General features: G+C 45.3%; 1 protein-coding gene and 1 long non-coding RNA gene across 8 annotated transcripts in view; one reads left to right on the forward strand and one right to left on the reverse strand.

Annotated features, from left to right (window-relative positions):
- LOC129380429 (uncharacterized) overlaps nucleotides 1-19110 on the reverse strand; it is a 109243-nt gene that overhangs the window by 88489 nt on the left and 1644 nt on the right. The window lies entirely within an intron of this gene.
- The window catches only part of LOC126545767 (sushi, von Willebrand factor type A, EGF and pentraxin domain-containing protein 1-like), a 185683-nt gene that overhangs the window by 43214 nt on the left and 123359 nt on the right, over nucleotides 1-19110 (forward strand). For all 5 annotated transcript variants that reach the window (XM_050193740.3, XM_055061312.2, XM_055061313.2 and 2 more), the window contains exons 2-3: nucleotides 13572-13635; nucleotides 17157-17203. In XM_050193740.3, the coding sequence (XP_050049697.2) occupies nucleotides 13572-13635; nucleotides 17157-17203 (111 nt within the window). The remainder of the gene's footprint in view (nucleotides 1-13571; nucleotides 13636-17156; nucleotides 17204-19110) is intronic.

Here is a 19110-nt window from a genome sequence, read left to right on the forward strand (position 1 = left end):
CGCGGCGCGAGACCAGGCTATGAAACGTGCAAAGGTCGTTGAAAGTGTTTCTCTAGTTGTTTTTTTCTGCTCGCCGTGCGCATTATATTGTGAGTGCCCTTCTACCTGTCTTAAAGCGGCGAATTCATGGATCTAGGTAACCCAGCCAACGATTATATTAGTGAAAGCGTGTTAGCATATAGGTATGCGCTTTGGAATTACCAGTCCGATCTCAAAAGCTACTCATGGAATTTCCTCTGCAGTTATAATATATTATAACTGGCTTAACAGGCTTATAAGCCTGTTAACACGAGCACGAGAGAGCGCATACGTTCATGACATCGAAAACGAATCAACACGCCCACAACTCTTACACCAGGAGATGTGTTCTTGTAATTAATTCGAAAGGAACCTGGAAGCACCGCACCGTAATCATAGGCTAATGTGTGCCTCAAAGCAGCTCGTTAAGCGAGACATTGACGGGCGGTGTTATGCGTGCGCGCATTATAGCCACTGAACCTCCTATGCGTCGATAATTGAAGGCTTTCTCGATTAGGGCGTCATGCGCAGTTAAGAGCTAAGATGGAAGAGGCCGAGCGTTGCGCCTCTCTTCGCAATCGGTGAATGGGGAAGTGTGCACGCACCGGGCGGGCGGCCAAATTGTCGCTACGCAAACAGATTATGCCATAGCCTGCTTTCGATCCGGTTTTTGTGCTCTTTCAACTCATCGCAACGCATGGTCACCGAGATTCGATCCACGTTGGGGCGCAAAATGCCGTCTTGTTCTCCTGGTGTCTATGCGCGTAGGAATCACTCCGTACTCATATGAACGCCGAGACGGAGGCTCGATCGCGTGTTTATACGATGGCCGACCCATGGACCACACTCACGGGAGATGAAATTAGGCCACTGCATACTCGGACGAAGCACAAAGCGTGTTCTCGTCAAGTTGTGCCAGCATTTCCTTGCTTTCTTTGAATTTTTCGTCTGCTGAATTAACTTTCCGGTTTCGTATTTTCTTAATGGGACTAAAGCTAGTCGGAGCGGGAGTTTGTTTTGTAACTATTAATTGTTTCTTTCTGAGGTGAGACTGAAGGAAGGTGTTCGTATGTATACAGGGAGTCCCAGCTAATTTTAGCCAGAGTTTAAAAATGTGACGATGCACTCTGAGACGACGCGACCAAATGCATGTTGCTGACTATTTTTAGGAGTATGTCACGCTATTTTTTGTACTCTGCTTAATTGCATAATTAGTCGAGATTTATTAACCAACTTCGGAAGCAACGAAGTTAGGCGAAAAATTCCAATTAGAAAGTTGTAGAGCGCATAGCAAACGTCCGATTAAACAGTTTCTAAATTTCTATCCATTAGGCATTAGTTTTTTTTCCGCTTAGTGCAGATTCCCCCGGGGAAAAAAACAAAACAAACAATACCACGTGACATGTCCGTTTGGCGCGCCGTGATTGCAACGCTTCCAAACACTCCGAGTACAGACGAACATAGCGTTTAGCCGGGTGTGCCGCCGCTGCGCCTGCTTCTCGCTATGATGAACCGCCGCGAGGGCAGCACACCGGTGGCGTAAATCGCACAGCCAACGCCCGCGTCACTGCCCTGTCGCCGTTCAAGCGGCAGCACACCCTGCTAGGTGCTATGTTCGTTTGCGTGAGAAATGTTTGAGAGCCCTGCAATCACAACGCGCAAGCGGGCATGTCGCCTGGAGTCTTTTTGTATTTCGCGAGTATCTGCAATAAGCGGAAAAACAGTAATACCTAATATATAGAAATTTACAAATTGTTTAATCGCAAGTTTTCCAAAGCGCTTTACAACTTTGTAAATTGAATTTTTTGCCTCACTTCGTTGCTTCAGAAGTTGGTTAATTAAGCTTGAATACCCGTGTGCTTAGATTTAGGTGCACGTTAAAGAACCCCAGGTGGTCGAAATTTCCGGAGTCCTCCACTACGGCGTCCCTCATAATCAGAAAGTGGTTTTGGCACGTAAAACTCCATAATTTAATTTTTTAAATTAATCTTGAATAAATATGCGATTAAGCAGAATACAAAAAATAGTGCGGCTTACTGCATACAATTATCAGCAACGTACATTTGGTCGCGTCGTCTCAGAGTGCATCGGCATAGTTTTAAGCTCTGGCTAAAGTTAACTGGGACGTTCCTGTACATGCGTGTATAGCTTCCATCCTCACAGCTTAACTTTTTTTCTTGTGCATTGGAATGGTCCTGAACAAGTGTTGACAACAATTACGCCACTGGTAGCATGGTGCTGTGGGAAGCAACGTGATTAACTTGGCATAATCGAAAAACAGTGGTCTAGAGACTGTTAAGAACGGCCCGCTGAGGTGCAAGTTTCGCCAGCCAGGTGCGAGAGCGGCGTCAACTTTTCCTGGAAAGCCACCGCAACCCTCTAGCCACACGGCGTCACTAAGTCTACTGTGTGCGAAGGACAATGCCGCGTCCTCGACTTTCCGTCGCAGGAGCCGAGATGAGTTCGACGAACCAGGCTTTGCGACGGAATATGCCACCGCCGACCCGGTCTGCTGTGAGCATGGGAGTCCCCGAGAGAACGTAGTGGGAGGCCCCTTCCCACGTGCCTTTCAGGACGCAAGATAATGGAGAACCGGCGGCCGCGCTGCGGGGGTCAGCTCGGGGAATAAGATGCGCCTTTCCTGACGTAAGCCGCAAGTTCTGTGAAGACCGTTTGACCTCGGTTGGGGACCGTGAACCTGTGCGGAAGTGTGTTAAGCCCTCCCGCAGAGAGGCGGCTCGTCTACTGGTAGAACGTTTCCCTCACCTAGGGATCGAGGGAGGACCGAGTGTTTATAAAGCGCTGTTGTGCGGCTGCTCAGGGTACTTTCTCTCGCAGTCATGCTAGACTGATGAACTGCAACGTCCTTATATATATATATACTGTATATAAACCCATATTCCTCGTTCTCGATGAGCAGCAGTCCTTCCCTTCAACAACGTCCTCAGCGTGGATAAGTTGGACGACGGCATGGGCCCGCTACCATCTAATTCATGCCCGACTCCAATCTTGGCAACTGGTTACGAGCGGTGGGATAGACCTCCCAATCCTCACAAGACATAATTTATTAAGTATATCATCGCCCTTTACATTCCCCTTTTCAATACCCGCATTTATATACACCCCCCCCCCCCCCTTAATAAAACATCAGAAAAGCCCTACACTGCCACATACTTGAGGCAAAGGGGCCGCCACGCAGTCTGAAATAAATGAAGTGCGTACCAATGGTGTACTCAGTATATGCGCACTCCAAGATGAGAGCGAAAATGGCAAGCAAAGACAGGAATGCCAGATGCACGCCCAGTCTGCCGTACCTACGGAGGAGAAGCTGGATTAAGAGAGGGAAAGAAAGAAAGGACACGTGTCCAACAAGGACGCGTGCATCCGGAAGCGGGCATAGAGATTACAGTCCAATTAGCCAAGGTGTTCGCGTTATTTGGACTGAATTCTGAATACTTGCAGTAGTAGTATACTTTTGCGGACAAGCGCGAATAACGTAGTACATTTGAAAATGACAGTAAAAATACCGTACTGGCAGAGACGTCTCAACCAACAATGATTTAAGATTATTCGTGACAGTACGGTAAGACAGAAAATTTCTTTGAGATAGAGAAAAAACAAAAGTAAAGCTGGAATATGCTAGCTCAAAGCTACAGAGAAGAGAAACACAGTTGTCAAAATAATCAACGATAAATTATGCTTTCTTTTCTCTTTAGGTGCGCATACCAGATTAGAATTACTGAGATTTTTATCGTTGTTAACAGCGTTTCTTCGTAGTTGTTGATTATGCTTTGAGACCGGGTTCGGACTTGCGTGGTACAGCTGATCCATAGCCTCCAGATATTGCATGTTAAGACACGCTAAGTTCTTGGGCCATGGGCTGCGCGCGGACGATGGACGGCTCTGCCAACGGTGTACCGCTTTCTTCTTGAGCTTATTCGCACTCCAAAGGCTACCCGTGCCTTTCTTTGTCAAACCCTCGCCAGCTGTCCGAGAGGCCTATTCGTGCACCCTCCGTACTTAAGAATTATTATTCTTGCCACTTCTTGCAGCCGTCGTACATGCCAGCAGCTTCGACGGACGCTGCATTCTGCGGACGTGCGAAAAATTGCAACTGCTCAACAAGCGAGAGTTTTCTCGTCTAAATCCGCGCACTGAATCCATTGGGTGCGCGTTCTAGCGGGCTGGTTCGCACGGGTGTGGGACAAATGACTTCCTTATTTACCGCCGATCGGCGCCGCGGTCAACGACGGCCGAGCACGTTCAGCCACGCGCTGCGCGCGCACAGGCGAGTCCGGCTGGCTGGCGCCGCACACCGCGCCTGTATAATTACACCAGCGTCGCCGCGCGGAGCGCATGACTCTTGCAAGGCAAGCGGAATCGCGGCGCGCAATCGCGGTCACGTCGGCGCTTCGCTGCCCGCGCATTGCGAAATCACTTGTACGTTGCTTAAGTACACTAACAACCGGAGACTATAGGCTCGGTTCAGAAAAAAAAAGATGTGGGGTTTTACGTGGCAAAACCACGATCTGATTATGAGGCACGCCGTAGTGGGGGACTCCGGAAATTTCGGCCGCCTGGGGTTCTTCAACGTGCACCCAAATCTGTAGTACACGGGTGTTTTCGCCCCCATCGAAATGCGGCCACCGGGGCCGCGATTCGATCCCGTGACCTCGTGTTCAGAAGCCCAACACCATAGCCACTAACCAAGCACGGCGGATGCGGTTCAGAAACAAACGCTTACAACGGACTTGTAAGTTTAAAAAGACAAACCTCAGTAGCGCTATAGAGAAGGCAGTGGTCGGGGTCATGTTGCGAATGGAACCCACCTCAGACGGCAAAGCATAATAATTTTCAGGGACAGCCTGGGTCATTCTTGGCCGCTCTATAGTTGCCTGAATGATGTCCAGCAGGTACAGTGAAAGGTGAAGGCAAGTCATTGCAGTGGCTGACTAAGACGTGCGAACGGGCAATTTTAGAGGTTTAACTGTACAGTTTGTGCAGGAATATTGACCTAGAAGCGCTCTTCTATTAGTGCACTTTCATCAACAACCAAGAAATGTACTTAATTGCTTTGTTGCGTGGCGTATGCAGCAAATCATCCCATAAACATCGCACAAACGTAATACGCGCGGCTAAATTGAACCTTATTCATCAGATGGCGTCGCCGCTGTGGTGATGGAAAACAATGCCACTGTGATCACCGCCACGCTACCTGGCCACAGTTGAGATAGCAGCGGTTGGTAGAAACAAAAAAAAAAAAAAACATAGTTTACAAGCTGCAGCACTGCTTCAGCCGTGTGTTTTCTTTTCCACAAGTTTAGGCGCGCCCATCGTGTTAGAGAAACACTATAGATCTGGTTCCCCAAGTCATTGGCCAGGACCACGTAAAACGTTCTAGTAATTAAAATGCGATAGTTACAACTCCGATTATCGGTTGGACGAAGATCATGAGGTTGTGAATGGTGAAAAACAGGGAGCGCAATGCTATGTTCGTTTCAGTCTACCCGCAGAATTGCAATGGGCTGTTCTTAAACATATAATGCCAGGCAGAGGGAAAGTTGAAATGTCATAGTTCATTGAATTAATTCATTCGTTATTAAGGCGAAAGCCTTAGGTGGCTCATGGGACGAAAATTTGACCGTCCAGTGTTATGGCACCAAAATAGAGGGTCGAAGCCTCGACCTTTGGTGTTAATTATGGCAAAAGTAATTAAGGAACAGTTAATTAAGGGAGCGTTAATTAAGACAACAGAACACACGATCTTTGGGGTTAATTAAGGCGAAGTTAAGGCACAGTAATTAAGATGGAGTTGATTAAGGCACTCGAACCCACGACTTAATTTTGGATTAATTTTCCTATAACTTCCACCAAAGGTGGAAGTTATAGGAAGTAACAACGCATTCGAATGAGAATGTCAAGTTCGTAAGCGCGCAGGCTTTAGCTTTCATGCTCTTCAGCGTATGCTGAAGTGACTGTCAATTCTTCTTTTTGTGCGTGTGTATGTTACAAGTGTTTGTTTCCGCATCATCGCTTGTGTAGCTCCGATGCGCGTTACTTATACAGTGGAGTCGTGTTCTGTCGTTGCTTGCAACGATCTTGCAGCGATAAGCTTAGTTAGAAGTTAGAAGCGTTGCGTTTCGCGCACCAAGGCTGCGGACAAGTGAAGCGTCACAGGGGCGCAACCAGCGGGAGTTGTCTCTCGCTTGTGCGTTCCTAAATTCTGAAATGCAGGTATGCATCGGGCACCTCAAACGCGCCTGGGGAAGCGGGCAAAATGTCCTACAAAGCCCGGAGCTTCGCCGGTGGGTTACTACCGGAAAGGCGAGCGTGTCTCCGCGACCAGAGAGGACATGTATGGCGTGTTCGTGTGCCGTGGGTTTATCGCAGCCTCCCTAATTGTTTTCTCTCGCCCTTGGGGGTCTCTCTCCGCCCTGTCCCTGTCTAATAAATTCCCGATTCCCTAATATTCGCCACTTATGACGAGCGTGCCAACTGCTGCACGTGGTAATCGTGCCATTTTCTAGGTTTTTTTCCCTGCGTGTGCATATCGTTAATCGTCCAAGTGGAAAACCGGCGCCGTGGGATAAAAGAAGCTACAGACTCCGGTGCTGCGAGATAAATGTTTCCATGTTTTGATATGCGTGTATTATAGGCTCCTGATAGAAAGTGCTTAAGAACCCCGGCTGTGTTTTCTGCTTTATAACAGTAGCCGCAAGGTGTGTTAATTTATTTGATACATTTTTTGTCTAAAACTGACGTGATTCATCAACGCTATAGAGCACTGTTTTTATTCATTTTCTGGATGAACAAAATGTCGGTGTAAGTCCGTAGATGAAGTAAAAGAAACACACAAATAAAATATATATTGGCATTTATCTTCGCGTACACGTACGTCGTGCGAGACTCCGTCAAGGAAGCACTGATGTGGACGAGCCAAGAAGTACAATGCACGGAGTTGCCAAACGCCGGCATGGATTCGATGTTAAGCGCGGTATAGTAGATCGGCCTGTTTTCATCCTTTCGTTTTAGAGAGTTCGCACTCGCGAGCTTGGCATGCACCATGTGTGGAAGGCGTACATGACATATTGATCGCTTTTATGGACACGTCGTTCCCGCTCGTTTGTATTTCTGTTTCCTGCAATGTCATTCAGCACTAAGAAACGAGTTTGGGAAACTGGAAGAAGCTCGCTGATATTTTTTTTTTACATATATACGCAGCCGTTAATGAGCTTTCACCGCCGGCAGATTCATCTGAGATTCTCGAACCTTGCACCATCACTCGGAATCTTTTTGGCTGGTGCCGTTTCGTTTCGTTTACGGCGGAAGGTTTGCATGCTTCATTGGAATTGCCGGCTTTGTCTCGCTCTAAAAGCGGAACACATCCGAGTATGCATGTTATATGCAATACTGTTTTCTGCTAACCTAATCTGTGGGACTGTCCTTGGATGATACATTACTTTAGCAATATCCAAAGCACTGGGTTTAATAAAATGGTTATTGTTGGCTGTGTGCATCACCACTTCTGTGCCATAAATTAGGTGTTTTTATAAGGTGTGTCAGATATATTTATGCTCAGCGGGCGTTATATTATGGTGGATTGTACGCAATGATTTGAAGCATACTACTAGAAAAGAGGAGACAAAACAAAATACAACAAGTAGCAAAGCATGGCTGTAAAACAATATCACTATTTAGCGCATATGGGTTACACTCATTGCTGCAAAAAAATAACTAAAGAAGCTATTCCAAGCCTAAAATTAGTCTCAAACGTTTAGCCCATTTAAGAACGCGTACACCATTATTTAAGAAATTTCTGCGTTGCAGTACCTTGTACTTCATTGGAACAAGAATTACAGAGGCAAATTTTGGTCCCCACATATTGGCGATTGTTTGTATTTTCCGGTTAGCGTCCCTGCCTTTCGCATCTCATTTATCTCTCTCTCTCTCTCTCTCTCTCTCTCGAGTTATACCTGAACAAAAAAATGTACTCGCGATTATGAAAGAGCGTTACTTTATCTTAATTTGCACATGCCACAGTACCCTCGCTGGCTTTCTTTTTTAGCAACAAACCAAATGAGCTGAAATTCTACGCAGGCACCCAAAGGGAGAGCCAGGAGAGCCTGAGTCATATAGTTGTGCTTAAATGTAACACTATTCATGTAAGCTGAAAAAGAGCTACTACGGAACAAACGCATTTCCGTATGGTCAAAACGTTTAGTCGTGCTATATATTTTCAGAGCGTGGTGCTGGCCTTTTGGTCATTGGCTAAAAATAAAGCACGTGCCTTGCCTCAGGAGTTCTTAGGATATTTCTTTTGATGTCGTCGCCGTCCATGTAAGTGCCCCCTGTCGTCGTGAGACTGCCTTTCAGATGGTACGCGCGCCTGTGGCAATCACTGTGCGGTGGTCTTCTCGTCGTCCGGATCGTATAACACAAACGGCCCGTCGTTGTATAGAGGGAAAGGAATGCCGGCGTTTCTTTCTCATCCTTGGAATTTGTCTTCGTGCCAGCCGGGAACCGTCGGCGCCGTCGCGATCATTGGCCGCGGCGCCAATTCATCACGGGCGCACCGAAGAGCGCCGGGTGCGAATTTAATTCCAGCGGTGTGGGCCCCGGGAGAAGGGCGATTTCTGCCGCGTTTCGCCTTCCTGACCGCAGCAGCTGCCATTCGCGACCCGCTTTTCTCGAGAAGACGTCGCACGGTCAGTCCCCAGAGAGTGCGCGCTGCCACGAGCCAGCGCTGACTCACCAATTCTGCAACTCCATGACCATGGGTTCGTTACTATGTGCATTCAGAACGCTGGAAAAGTGCATGAGTGCTTGGAATTTTCACCCGAGCCATCACTACTCGTGGCTCCATCTCAAGACAAACGCCCTGTATACTGGAACTGAAAACCTCCGCTCCAACCCAAATAGAGATAAAGCATGCGCCTTCGTATGGACTATTGATCTTCTTTTCAACCAATCTACTAACTCCGTTAGCGTAAGCAGAACTCCCTATAATGCAGCTCGTGACATCCCGACCATGTCACCGCAATCGCAAAGTTTACATGGCTTTTTTACCCTGGCGTGCATGATGCACTGGAAAACACTCTACACCTCTAAGGGTCGAATGCTGCACAAATCATCCTTGACCTGAGCGTCGAACCGAAACTTTTTTCGTTCCGGTTTTCATTCCAGTTCAGCGAAAACGAATAGCTGGCAGTCATAGCTTGCGTCTTAATCTTTCGTCCAACCTGTACATTTTTATTTCTGCCCTTCGTGCTTCTTTTCAATCTTGTACTTAGAGCAGATTGCCCAAATTGGTGTTCCGATTCAAAATATTTATGCAGTTAATAAACATCAAATTCAGACCAAGAAAATAACTCTTTCGCAGGTTCTGCGCCCAGAAATTTTTTGAAGGCGATAGTAGGAGTTTAGCTAGATAAGATAGTGCGAATACGGAGGCGCCTGGCAGAGTTTCTCATGGATTTGATACTGGTAACTGTAGTATAAAGGTTATAAACATGGATAAGGTGCCTCAGAAAGGCTGGCCAGCCTTTCTGAGGCACCTTATCTTTGTTTATAACCTTTATACCACAGTGTGCTATTCCATCTGTCAGCCCCTTTCTTGATTTTTGATGCTGGTAACGTTATAGATTGCAAACTTTTAAGCACTGAGTGTTTAATTATTAAGAGAAAAAGAAACAAACGTAGAGTGGCTGCACTCTCCTCACTGTTTCCTATTTTGCCACCATACACTGTTGGAAAGGCGAAGACAAAGACAAGAAAAAAAAAGTGTCGAAGAAGTGACAGAAGGTGCACACGCAACACAGTTAGCATGCCAATTAAGATGTGGCCTCTCATTCCAGTGGTCCTTAAGAAGCTCAGTAGGACCTCTACAATTTTTCTGTGAGAACGACGCTTGAGAACAGGGCCCTAATATTTACTGCTCTGTGCGCGGTCTGCCGTCCGATTGGCTTAGTGTGTGCAACGCGGTAAATGTATTTCGCCGTCAAAAGATGGGTACATGGCGGAGCACATGCTCGATGGTTTCGTCGCAGCCGCAAAATTTGCTCGCCATTCCTGTGCGAAGAAAAGTAGGCTTTTAAACGCGACGTCCCGCCGCCACTAGTGCAGCGCGGGCTATAGCAAACGCCCGTCGAAATCGCATCGAAGGCAGTGCAGGCTAGAGGGAGCAAATTTCGCTGAATTCCGCTGTTTTGCGGCGTACTGCGACGAGAAAGTAGCCGAAGCTGCGCGGCGTCCGTTCTCTACAACGGCAAGGGCGCACGATGCGAACTCGTTGGTAGACGGAGCCCGCAGTTTTGTCGGCCCTGTTGACGACCTTGTTGGTCGGCAGGCAGTGAAATATGATATTGGGTCTATTTTCGACATGGCGATAGTAAGTTGCTGTTATTTTTCAGAAAGCAACTGCTAGTGAGGATGGATAATGCATTTGATTAGGAAAACATGACACGCCCGTTAGGTGGGCGTTGTAAATACAGGCAAGAGTGCCTCTGAGAGACGCACGCATCCCCCTGATGTTATAGTATGAGGACATTTGAACCCGAAGAATCCGATCTACAGGTCCGATTACCACCGCACATGTAGAGCTTTAATGAATCACTACTAGTTGATGGGCTAGTTACCTTATACTTCTTCCTAAAGAAAAGACGCGAAAGCATGAGAAGAAACGACCGGACAGGAAAGGTTCTTTCCTATCTGGTCGTTTCTTCTCATGCTTTCGCGTGAAAGGTTCTTTCCTGTCCCGTCTGTGCTTCACGTGGTTTCGCATCTTTTCTACCGTGAAAAGTATGAACATGTTGAGTATTTCCACTAGGGAATGTGGTGCTGTTGAGATATACTTGACTCTTGACTGCCATTGCAACATAATATATAACTTGGCATCAAAGTGTTGGAAGAAATCGCGGAGTAGGCATTCGGATCATTACGAGCTCTTGGCGCACAACGAACGTTGTTAGAAAACAAAACTAGCTGATCTTCCCCTGAATTTATAAGATAAGATGTAATAAAATAATTTATTGCCTATTATTATTATTAATTTATTAGAAAATATAATTTATAGGATAAGTTTTGACTAGCTGCACAGATACGTGTTTGAAGGTCAGCGTTTGCTCGATGCTGGCCTTGATACCCCAACATTCGGTGCCGCCTGAGCAGAGCGTGGGTGCTTATAGTTTTAGCAAGGTTACAACCCTAAATGTTTGAAACCCGAACAGATTTGCGTCGACCATGTAATTTTCAGTTCCCATCTGTCATAGCATCTGGTCAGTTCTTACTGTGTGCATTGTCGCGTAAGAACCACGCTCCGTAGCAGTTGGCACCTGCAGAAGCGCTTTCTCGCACGGGCTGAGAATAAAGAGGCTTCATAGGCCAGCGATGAGAAACTCCAAGCCGCAAAAAAAAAAAGAAAGAGAAAGTAATGCATATTAGAGACATCGATGGTTTCGTGCACTCAAGGGATCCCAACCATACGACGCGGATCCACAGCTTCGTTCAATGTGCAGCATGAAGGCTACCGGTGGAAACGTCCTTGAGTTAACAACGCCTGGCAGCATACAACTGAAGAGCCCTTTAGCGTTCGTTGTTGCAGTTCAAGTGAACGCCGCTGTTAAACTAATTTCCCTCAACCTAGACAACAATCTTGAATCCTTTTGCCTCGAACTACGTTGGATGTAGAGGCTAACGTTAATTTAGCGGCGCACAGTCCTTGGGTTTCGAAATATAACTCAAAGCCCTGGAACAAGCGATGACAACACCGCCTCATTTAATTACAAAACGAAGCATTTATCAATGAAAGCTTCGTGAAATTAATGTTTTAAGTACAGTATAATTAGCTCTGGAACGGCGCTCGAGCGTTATCAAGTGTAATCTTCAAAGACCCATTGGCACAAACACCCACTTATGAAGTTGCCACTTGTTCGTGTGGAGGAAAGTCTACGCAGTCATGACGTTTTCGGCGCCGCTTCTGGGGCTCAGAAAGTCGCTTGGCGGCCTTCACAGGCGCCAGCACTTATTTTGCGAGCCAAATCTGCAAAGTATTGTTGGTTACCTCGGCTTCCATGCCTTTGATAGTCTTACACGCTGCCTGTGAGAGTACAACTAAATTTCTAACAAAAAATAAAAATACAGCACAGCCTTAAACAGGAGTTGAAGCAATAGCAAGGAAAAAAGACGCACGAACGGCTAAAGTGAACAGGTGAAATTTAAACGTGCGCTTCCGCTGAAAACATTGTGCGTTTCTTATGATAAGGATTCGAAGCCGCTGATGCCTTCACGAAGCCCACCGAGGGTGGTTCAGTGGCTTCACCTGCATGAGCACGTGGTCACGAGTTCGATTGCCTGCCACGGGGACCAGAATCCAATAGGCATCGAATGCGAACACGCTCGTCGATAAAACGCATACAGAAGAGCGTGAGGTGCTCGAAATAAACCCGGAGCCCTGTTTTGCTGTGCGCGCAGCTTGTAGACGTAAAGCATCGAGCAATGCTCATTATTCTGTCAAGTCGTTACGCAACGATCAACCATCATGATGAACATTGCATCGGCACCACACGAAGAACGAGATCAGAATTTTGTGTGCCATACAGTGCCACTCGGTGTGTCGAGAAAGAAGATAATGTTCGAGAGTTGCCTCGGTGGCCTCCTTGTGACAGTTTTTCTTTTGTTCTCTTAGGATTGCAAGGGCGTCTACTCTTTTACGCGTTCCTTTATTCCAATCATGATTGGGTTGCTGTGATTTTCATTTGTCTTTGTTGTTTCCTACTACCATCCGATTCTTCCCGTAACCATGCCGTGCGTTTGTGTCATTTCCTTATATCATCATCATTATCAGCACCATCACTTTCTTCACGATAATGCAAGATTTTATCAAACTACCATTGTAGAGGTCCGTGCCTAAATTTTTACCTTCATAGCTCTGACTTATCTAACTAACCTATGCTCTTTTTGTAACGAATCAGAAATTATTGACTCTTTCTTTCTCTTGTCATCGCTTCTCCTCCCTCTACAGAATGTCTCACATTTCCAACTGGTAATCTGGATATAGCACTTACAACACCAACCTTATTAACCTTTGGTGCCAATTACGCACAAGCCACGGTTCTATTATTACTGCCGTGCATATGTTCATTAAAGCATCCGGAAGATTACGCTGCTAGGGTACCAACCGTGGTGTACGTCATTCCCTTTTCTAGTTTATCAATGAGCCCCCTCAAAAATTTGTTTCATTTGTCTGTCATTTTTGATTGTTTGCTTTTTACTTTGTATTTTGTTGGGTGCACTTTTCATTAACTCCAGTCTGGCCAAACCGCCTCGTGGGTATGAGCGATGTTTTGAAGCAACAATAACAACATCCATCTTGTCGGTCGTCCTTCAATCTCGTCAGGCTTTCAGCATTTTTCATAATTCAGCAGCAGCTAGCCTAAGTTATACCGACAGGGAGCTGGGTGCCGCGTAGTCATGCTGTTATTTCCGTTCACAGATCATTGGCGTCAGTGGGAAACGCAATTTTCATCTGATATCTTTTTTCTCTCACTTACTTGCAGTGGCAACAGCCATGGTCGCAGTGTCGTGCACCTACCACCACGAACGTCACCCTCACATTAGAAGGTAAGCCACATTCAGACAGTTGGAACTTTCTCTAAGAATATTTACTAATGTGTAGATGTACCTATTTCAGCACGAGTCACCGCGCACATCTCAGCGTACAGGCCATAGGCCAGTGTCTGTTAAGCAAAACAATCGCGTTTGTCCTTTCGTTGTGCGTATATACCCGTCGCCTTCGAGGAAACACTCCCAATGTTAGGAAACCGCGTCTCCACCGACGGAGGGATTCACTTCTGCTGCTTACGAAGCACTTTCCTTGACATTTTGTTCGTACGTGTCCCGATGCACGTATTCACGTCATCTGCATCTTGTGTGCCAGTCGCTCTTTGTCGGCAATATTAAGAACACAGGCATATCGTCTGGCAGCACCTTATTTGCTTTCAGTCTATAAGACCACCTAAATGTAACAGGTTCCCTCATTCGCGCGACCGAATTAGCTGCACATTTTCAATCTACATCTCAGTGGCCGTTAATATCAATGTTTTTTTTTCTTTTTATTGTCACATTTGGAAACATATGACAACTTGTACCTTCTTTTACTATGCCGTGTAAGAGTTTTCTCTTTATTTTCAGCCTCCTCGTCGATGCCTGAAATGGAGGCCTTCGGAACAGTAGTTAGCAATAAATGACGTACGAGAAAAGCTGGTAAAAGTGAAATATAATACTTAAATTACACACGGAGGTGCGGCTTCATTTAAAATAATTTTTATTCTTTAGGAGAACCTCCACGTGCACGAATACGTTTTTCTCATTTTTTTCGCCTGTGGTCCCATATGTAAGATACCTCGATCCGCTTTCTCAGCAATATTCGCGTTTTGCGCTTCAGTTCATTCGTCTCTGTTCAAGCTTCTACCGTCAGGACGAGTTTAACGGTCCATTATTTTGGAGCGAAAACGGGGCTGTGTGAAAAATGTTCAAGGAGCCGCCATCCTAATTTGTCCATATCTATCGGGTTAATCAAATCGCGTAGGGCCGAAAACTTTCCTAGGGTGACTGCACTTTTAGACGGCAGGCGTTAGGACAATGAAAAAGTTAAAGAATAGATGTATGAATGCATGAACGATAAATATAGTACTGCAAAAAATACATTTCAGTTGGAGCATCACGTGGGCTATTTTTGCATGGTGTTGTGGTTTACAGTAAAATGACAACAGTAACATTGCCGTGTTCTTCGCACATGAAATAATTCTTCGAGACGTTAATAACTATATGTCGCAATAAAGGTTTAACATGTTCAACTTTAATGAATTAGGCAAAAAATGTCTTTGATATATCAAAGTTAAAACGTTTATATGATGCTCTTGCAATTTTCAGTGCTTGTTTGTGCACTTTTAGTCTTTTCTTCTTCATTGTTTTGATGTTTACCCTCGAGTTATACTCTTTTATAAACAAATGCTGACGCAGAGGGAATTCGATGTCCATTTTGTAAGTTGTTAGCTCACAGGATGTGATGTATTTCGGGAGATAGTCAAGCCACAAATGCAGTGTCATTTCTCCCTATCTCCTCAGGCGTATAGCTATGTCGTATACTGCTCGTTTGACAAAAAGACAAAAAATTTGTCGTGTGTCACTTGCAGCATGACACATAGCGCCCTTTCCAGAAGCAGAGTCGGCTGATTTGATAGGCTTCCATCTTTTAGGCAAAATAAAGGACGAAGGGAACCCCGCAAGCCAGCTCTGACTTTCTACTCCTTAGTTTTGTATAGCTAAAACATGGAAGCTCCCCAAAGCCTTGCCATTGTGGTTGTAAGAAAATTCGGGATCCGCTGCAGGGTTCACCCTTGGCACTAGATTTTCTAGCCTGTGTGACTTAAAAATAATTGATTTCGAGCCTTCTTTTTTTTAAAATTGTGTGCCTCCAACAATGTGGCATAAATATAGGCCTGTGAGTGTTAAAAAAATTAGGAACTGTGCTTCTTCAACGCTACATGCGTTTGTCGTTTCGAATCAAGCGTGAGGAGCGTGGTACATCCTAGTGGCATGGCCCACTAGTATGTTGCACACAGGGATATTTTTCAAAGTTATATGTATGATCAAGCGTGCATGATTACCCTATTTATACCGAGTGTTTCAATCTAAATAAGCGATTCCTGAGGTTACTAGAGTAAAGATGATTATTCATTATTTCCAAAACACATCACTTCCACCGGTGGATATCTGCACTTGGCCGTAGTTTACCGATAGCAAAATAATTGCCCTTGGACGCACATTTCTTAACTAAACCCGATCTGTGCTCAAGGCGTGTTAATCACTGAGACTACCGAGACGGCCGCAAGTTTTTAAAGGCTTGTTCTCAGAACGATCGTGATTCGTGTTTCGGATAACTTTGTCCCGCTGTGTGTAAAGCAAAGGCGCTTTTTGGGGAAGACACGTGCAACACCCTCGACATTTCGCCACAATCGTACGGATGTGTATCTCAATACTGCTGGCATTATTGGGACACCTGCCGAGCCAACATTCATCGAGCATTGACTGGCTGCGATTATTCATGTGAGACACGCTTCCTGAAGAAAGGAAAAAAAATATATAAAAAAAATACAGGCATAACATTCGTTGAAAACTTCATCGGTGATTGTCGCACAATTTCTGATGTTCGCAGCAGCGAATAATTTGTCGCCGAGAAATAACCTGTTTATATCGGGGGTACGGTGTCTAAAAATTACGTAGGTTTAGCTGAAACACTTTGTACTACAGAGGATGTATGCAGACAAATAATTCATTTATGGTGAATCTGTTTAGCATGCTTTCGTTTTACCACAGAATTTAAACAGCCGAGATAGCCGCTGGCTCCGGATCAAATATTTTTCTCGCTTTAAAGCAGGCATATGCGTACGAGATTACAAGTCGCTGCGCTCAGGGCTGTACGTTGCATACGGACACAATTAACGGAGGACGAGAACACAACCATGAAGAAAAATACGCATACACGACTGAAGCGCCTGTGTCTCTGTGCGTTTTTTTTTTCTTTGTTTGTAGTTTGCGCTGCGTTAATTAGTCTGTAAGCAAACACCAACTAGCTCAACAGCATATCCTCCTGCTCTGCCATTGCTTTCTTCCAGCATATTATGGAAGTTAGAGTTGTCCGCGTGTCGTCGAAAAGATGAATTGATAAGGGCGACGAAAAGGGGTCAGGCCTTATCTTAATGGAATTGCACTGGCGTAATGAGTTATCGCACGAATAACGAAAAAACGAATGTGTTGTCAGCAAAGCAATGAAAAAAAAAAGACTGTCCTGGCAGTCGTTCACTCTTCCTCTGTTTTATAGCAGCCCCACATCGTGCTCTGGTTGAAAATTTTTTAGACGCAAAACAAGTCACCACCAAGCACAAAAAAGCTGTGGTCTCTCCTAAATTGTGCCGTGAACCTCACGTTGCCGCGTTCATAAATAGGTACATAGTTAAAACGTAGTTACACAAAAATGCTGATTTACGATGGCTGGCTGCCAGGTGCTCGCTTTTTCAAAAGTGAAATCTTATCTCCAGATCACAGGAAAAAGAAATTTAAAGCTTTGTTATTTCTTTCAGATCCCATACAGAGCATCACCACTTCCTAGGCAATTTTCCACTTAATGGTAAGAAACGATATGTGTTTTGCGCAAGCAAAAGCGGAATCCGTAGTACTTATTTTTATGCTTAGTACCTGAAAGCCTTATCTTCGCGACACGCTTCTAAGCGAGCCATCCGAATACGTTGAATGTTTGGGAAAACAGCCTATCACTGAGGGCATTCCATCCTTCTAGCACCATTTAGAGCCTCATACGTTTGTAGGAGGCAAATTCACTGCACGCATAAAGAGGCCATCTAAGAGCCTTTTTGAGGGGGCTTCTTTGTATTTATTCGCCGTCCTCTCAGCATAAATGAAGGAAAGTGCGATAGAAAACGGGAATAAAGCTTGCAAGCAGATGCTTACTGCTGTATGCACTGCAAGTCTGTTTGCGTAAGCAGTAATCTGTGAGAAACCAGACCTTTTTTTTAAAGAAAGCAAAGCATTAGTGCACATTGCGTCTCTAAACGGTTCACTTCTCAAGACCTTGCACCAGTCGACATGCAGCATGTTGCTGCATGTGTTTTTTTTTTCCATAATGCCTGAAAAGGACATGCTCCCTTACGGTAAGGATGCACAGGTCGCGGTAGCCGTGTGGTTTTGAAAACAACCGTTTTTCCGTAGACAGGAAACAAGCGAGGGAACTGCTTGCGTCCAGATTTCGTTTCATCCGACCTTGCATTACTGACTGCAGCAGGGTCATGATTGTGTATAGCATGGTACAATTGCTACGCTAGAATCGGGCAGAGTTCCGATTTAATTTTTCTTAACTTCAGGAAAACGCATATACCCGCGCATAGTGTAGGGCACGTTCACTTTCGTGAACAGAACCATCCTAACTATTTCATGCACGGAAGTTCGTTTGTATGAGAAAAACGATGCTACTGAAAAAGATGGCCGGTGAAGCTAAAAGAAACCTGTGGGATTAGGAAAAAGCAATGCTTTAAAATTAAGATTTGAGGTGGTCAGCAGACCTGAAGTGCCTGTGGAATTCTGCAAAACAGTTTTTTGTGCTTCCATGGACGGAGAGTAAGACTGTGTCTGCAGCTGCTTGTTTTGGTTATTGCTTATTTTTGCAACATATCCTTCACACACCACCTTGACATTCAGGTGACAGGTGTGTGGCTGTTGAAATAATGACAATAACGTTGAAAATGGCGTATGATAATAACGGAGGTAAACTACTGTGACGCAAAAAGTTATCAAATCCTAGCTATCTGTTGTAACCGCCATGCTTCAAAAAGCGAATGAGCGAAATAACCTGCTCTCGCTCCGTCATACCGAAAGATGAAGCTGCCCCCGCAGGTGGACTGAGGCAAGGCTTTCAATGGCATGGGCATGCACAGGCGTAAGTGTCAGTAAGTTGTGCGCTGTAGACGCGTAGAGGACGCTGGCATGGCCTTCAGCAAGAAATTCTCATCAATGTTCCATCGTAGGGGAGGTGTGATACACGAAATAACTTACGCGTTAGCTTTATTTCAAACATGCTCGTACTTATTCGGTGAACGTGAACAAATAATGCCCGATTCACGATTCATCGTGAACAACTTTACTTCTATAGCTTGCCAAAGAAGTACGCGTAACTTCACGTAAGCATGTCAGCTTCGTTCATGAGTGTACAGAGGGAAACCTGTTAATATGAAATCGTGCTTTACTGTTTAGCAGCGGCATATTACCATATATCGTGCCATTTCACCCTATTGTCGCTAAGTACGCGCATAATGCGCGTTTCACACGCGTTTCAATGTCAGGGCTAAATCAGTACGTGGCAGTTGTTAATGCCGCCTTGCTCACTTTCTTCCCACAAGCAGAAAAGGAAGTCAACTTTGATATGCCTTTCAGTAGGAAAAAAAAGTCCCAAGACAATGACGCTTACATGGTGCAGCGTAATATATTGTATAGTCTACTAGTTCTTTGGATGAACAGTCGTTACAA

This window comes from Dermacentor andersoni, chromosome 1 (genome assembly GCF_023375885.2).
Source record: "Dermacentor andersoni chromosome 1, qqDerAnde1_hic_scaffold, whole genome shotgun sequence".
In the NCBI taxonomy this organism is placed as follows: domain Eukaryota; kingdom Metazoa; phylum Arthropoda; class Arachnida; order Ixodida; family Ixodidae; genus Dermacentor; species Dermacentor andersoni.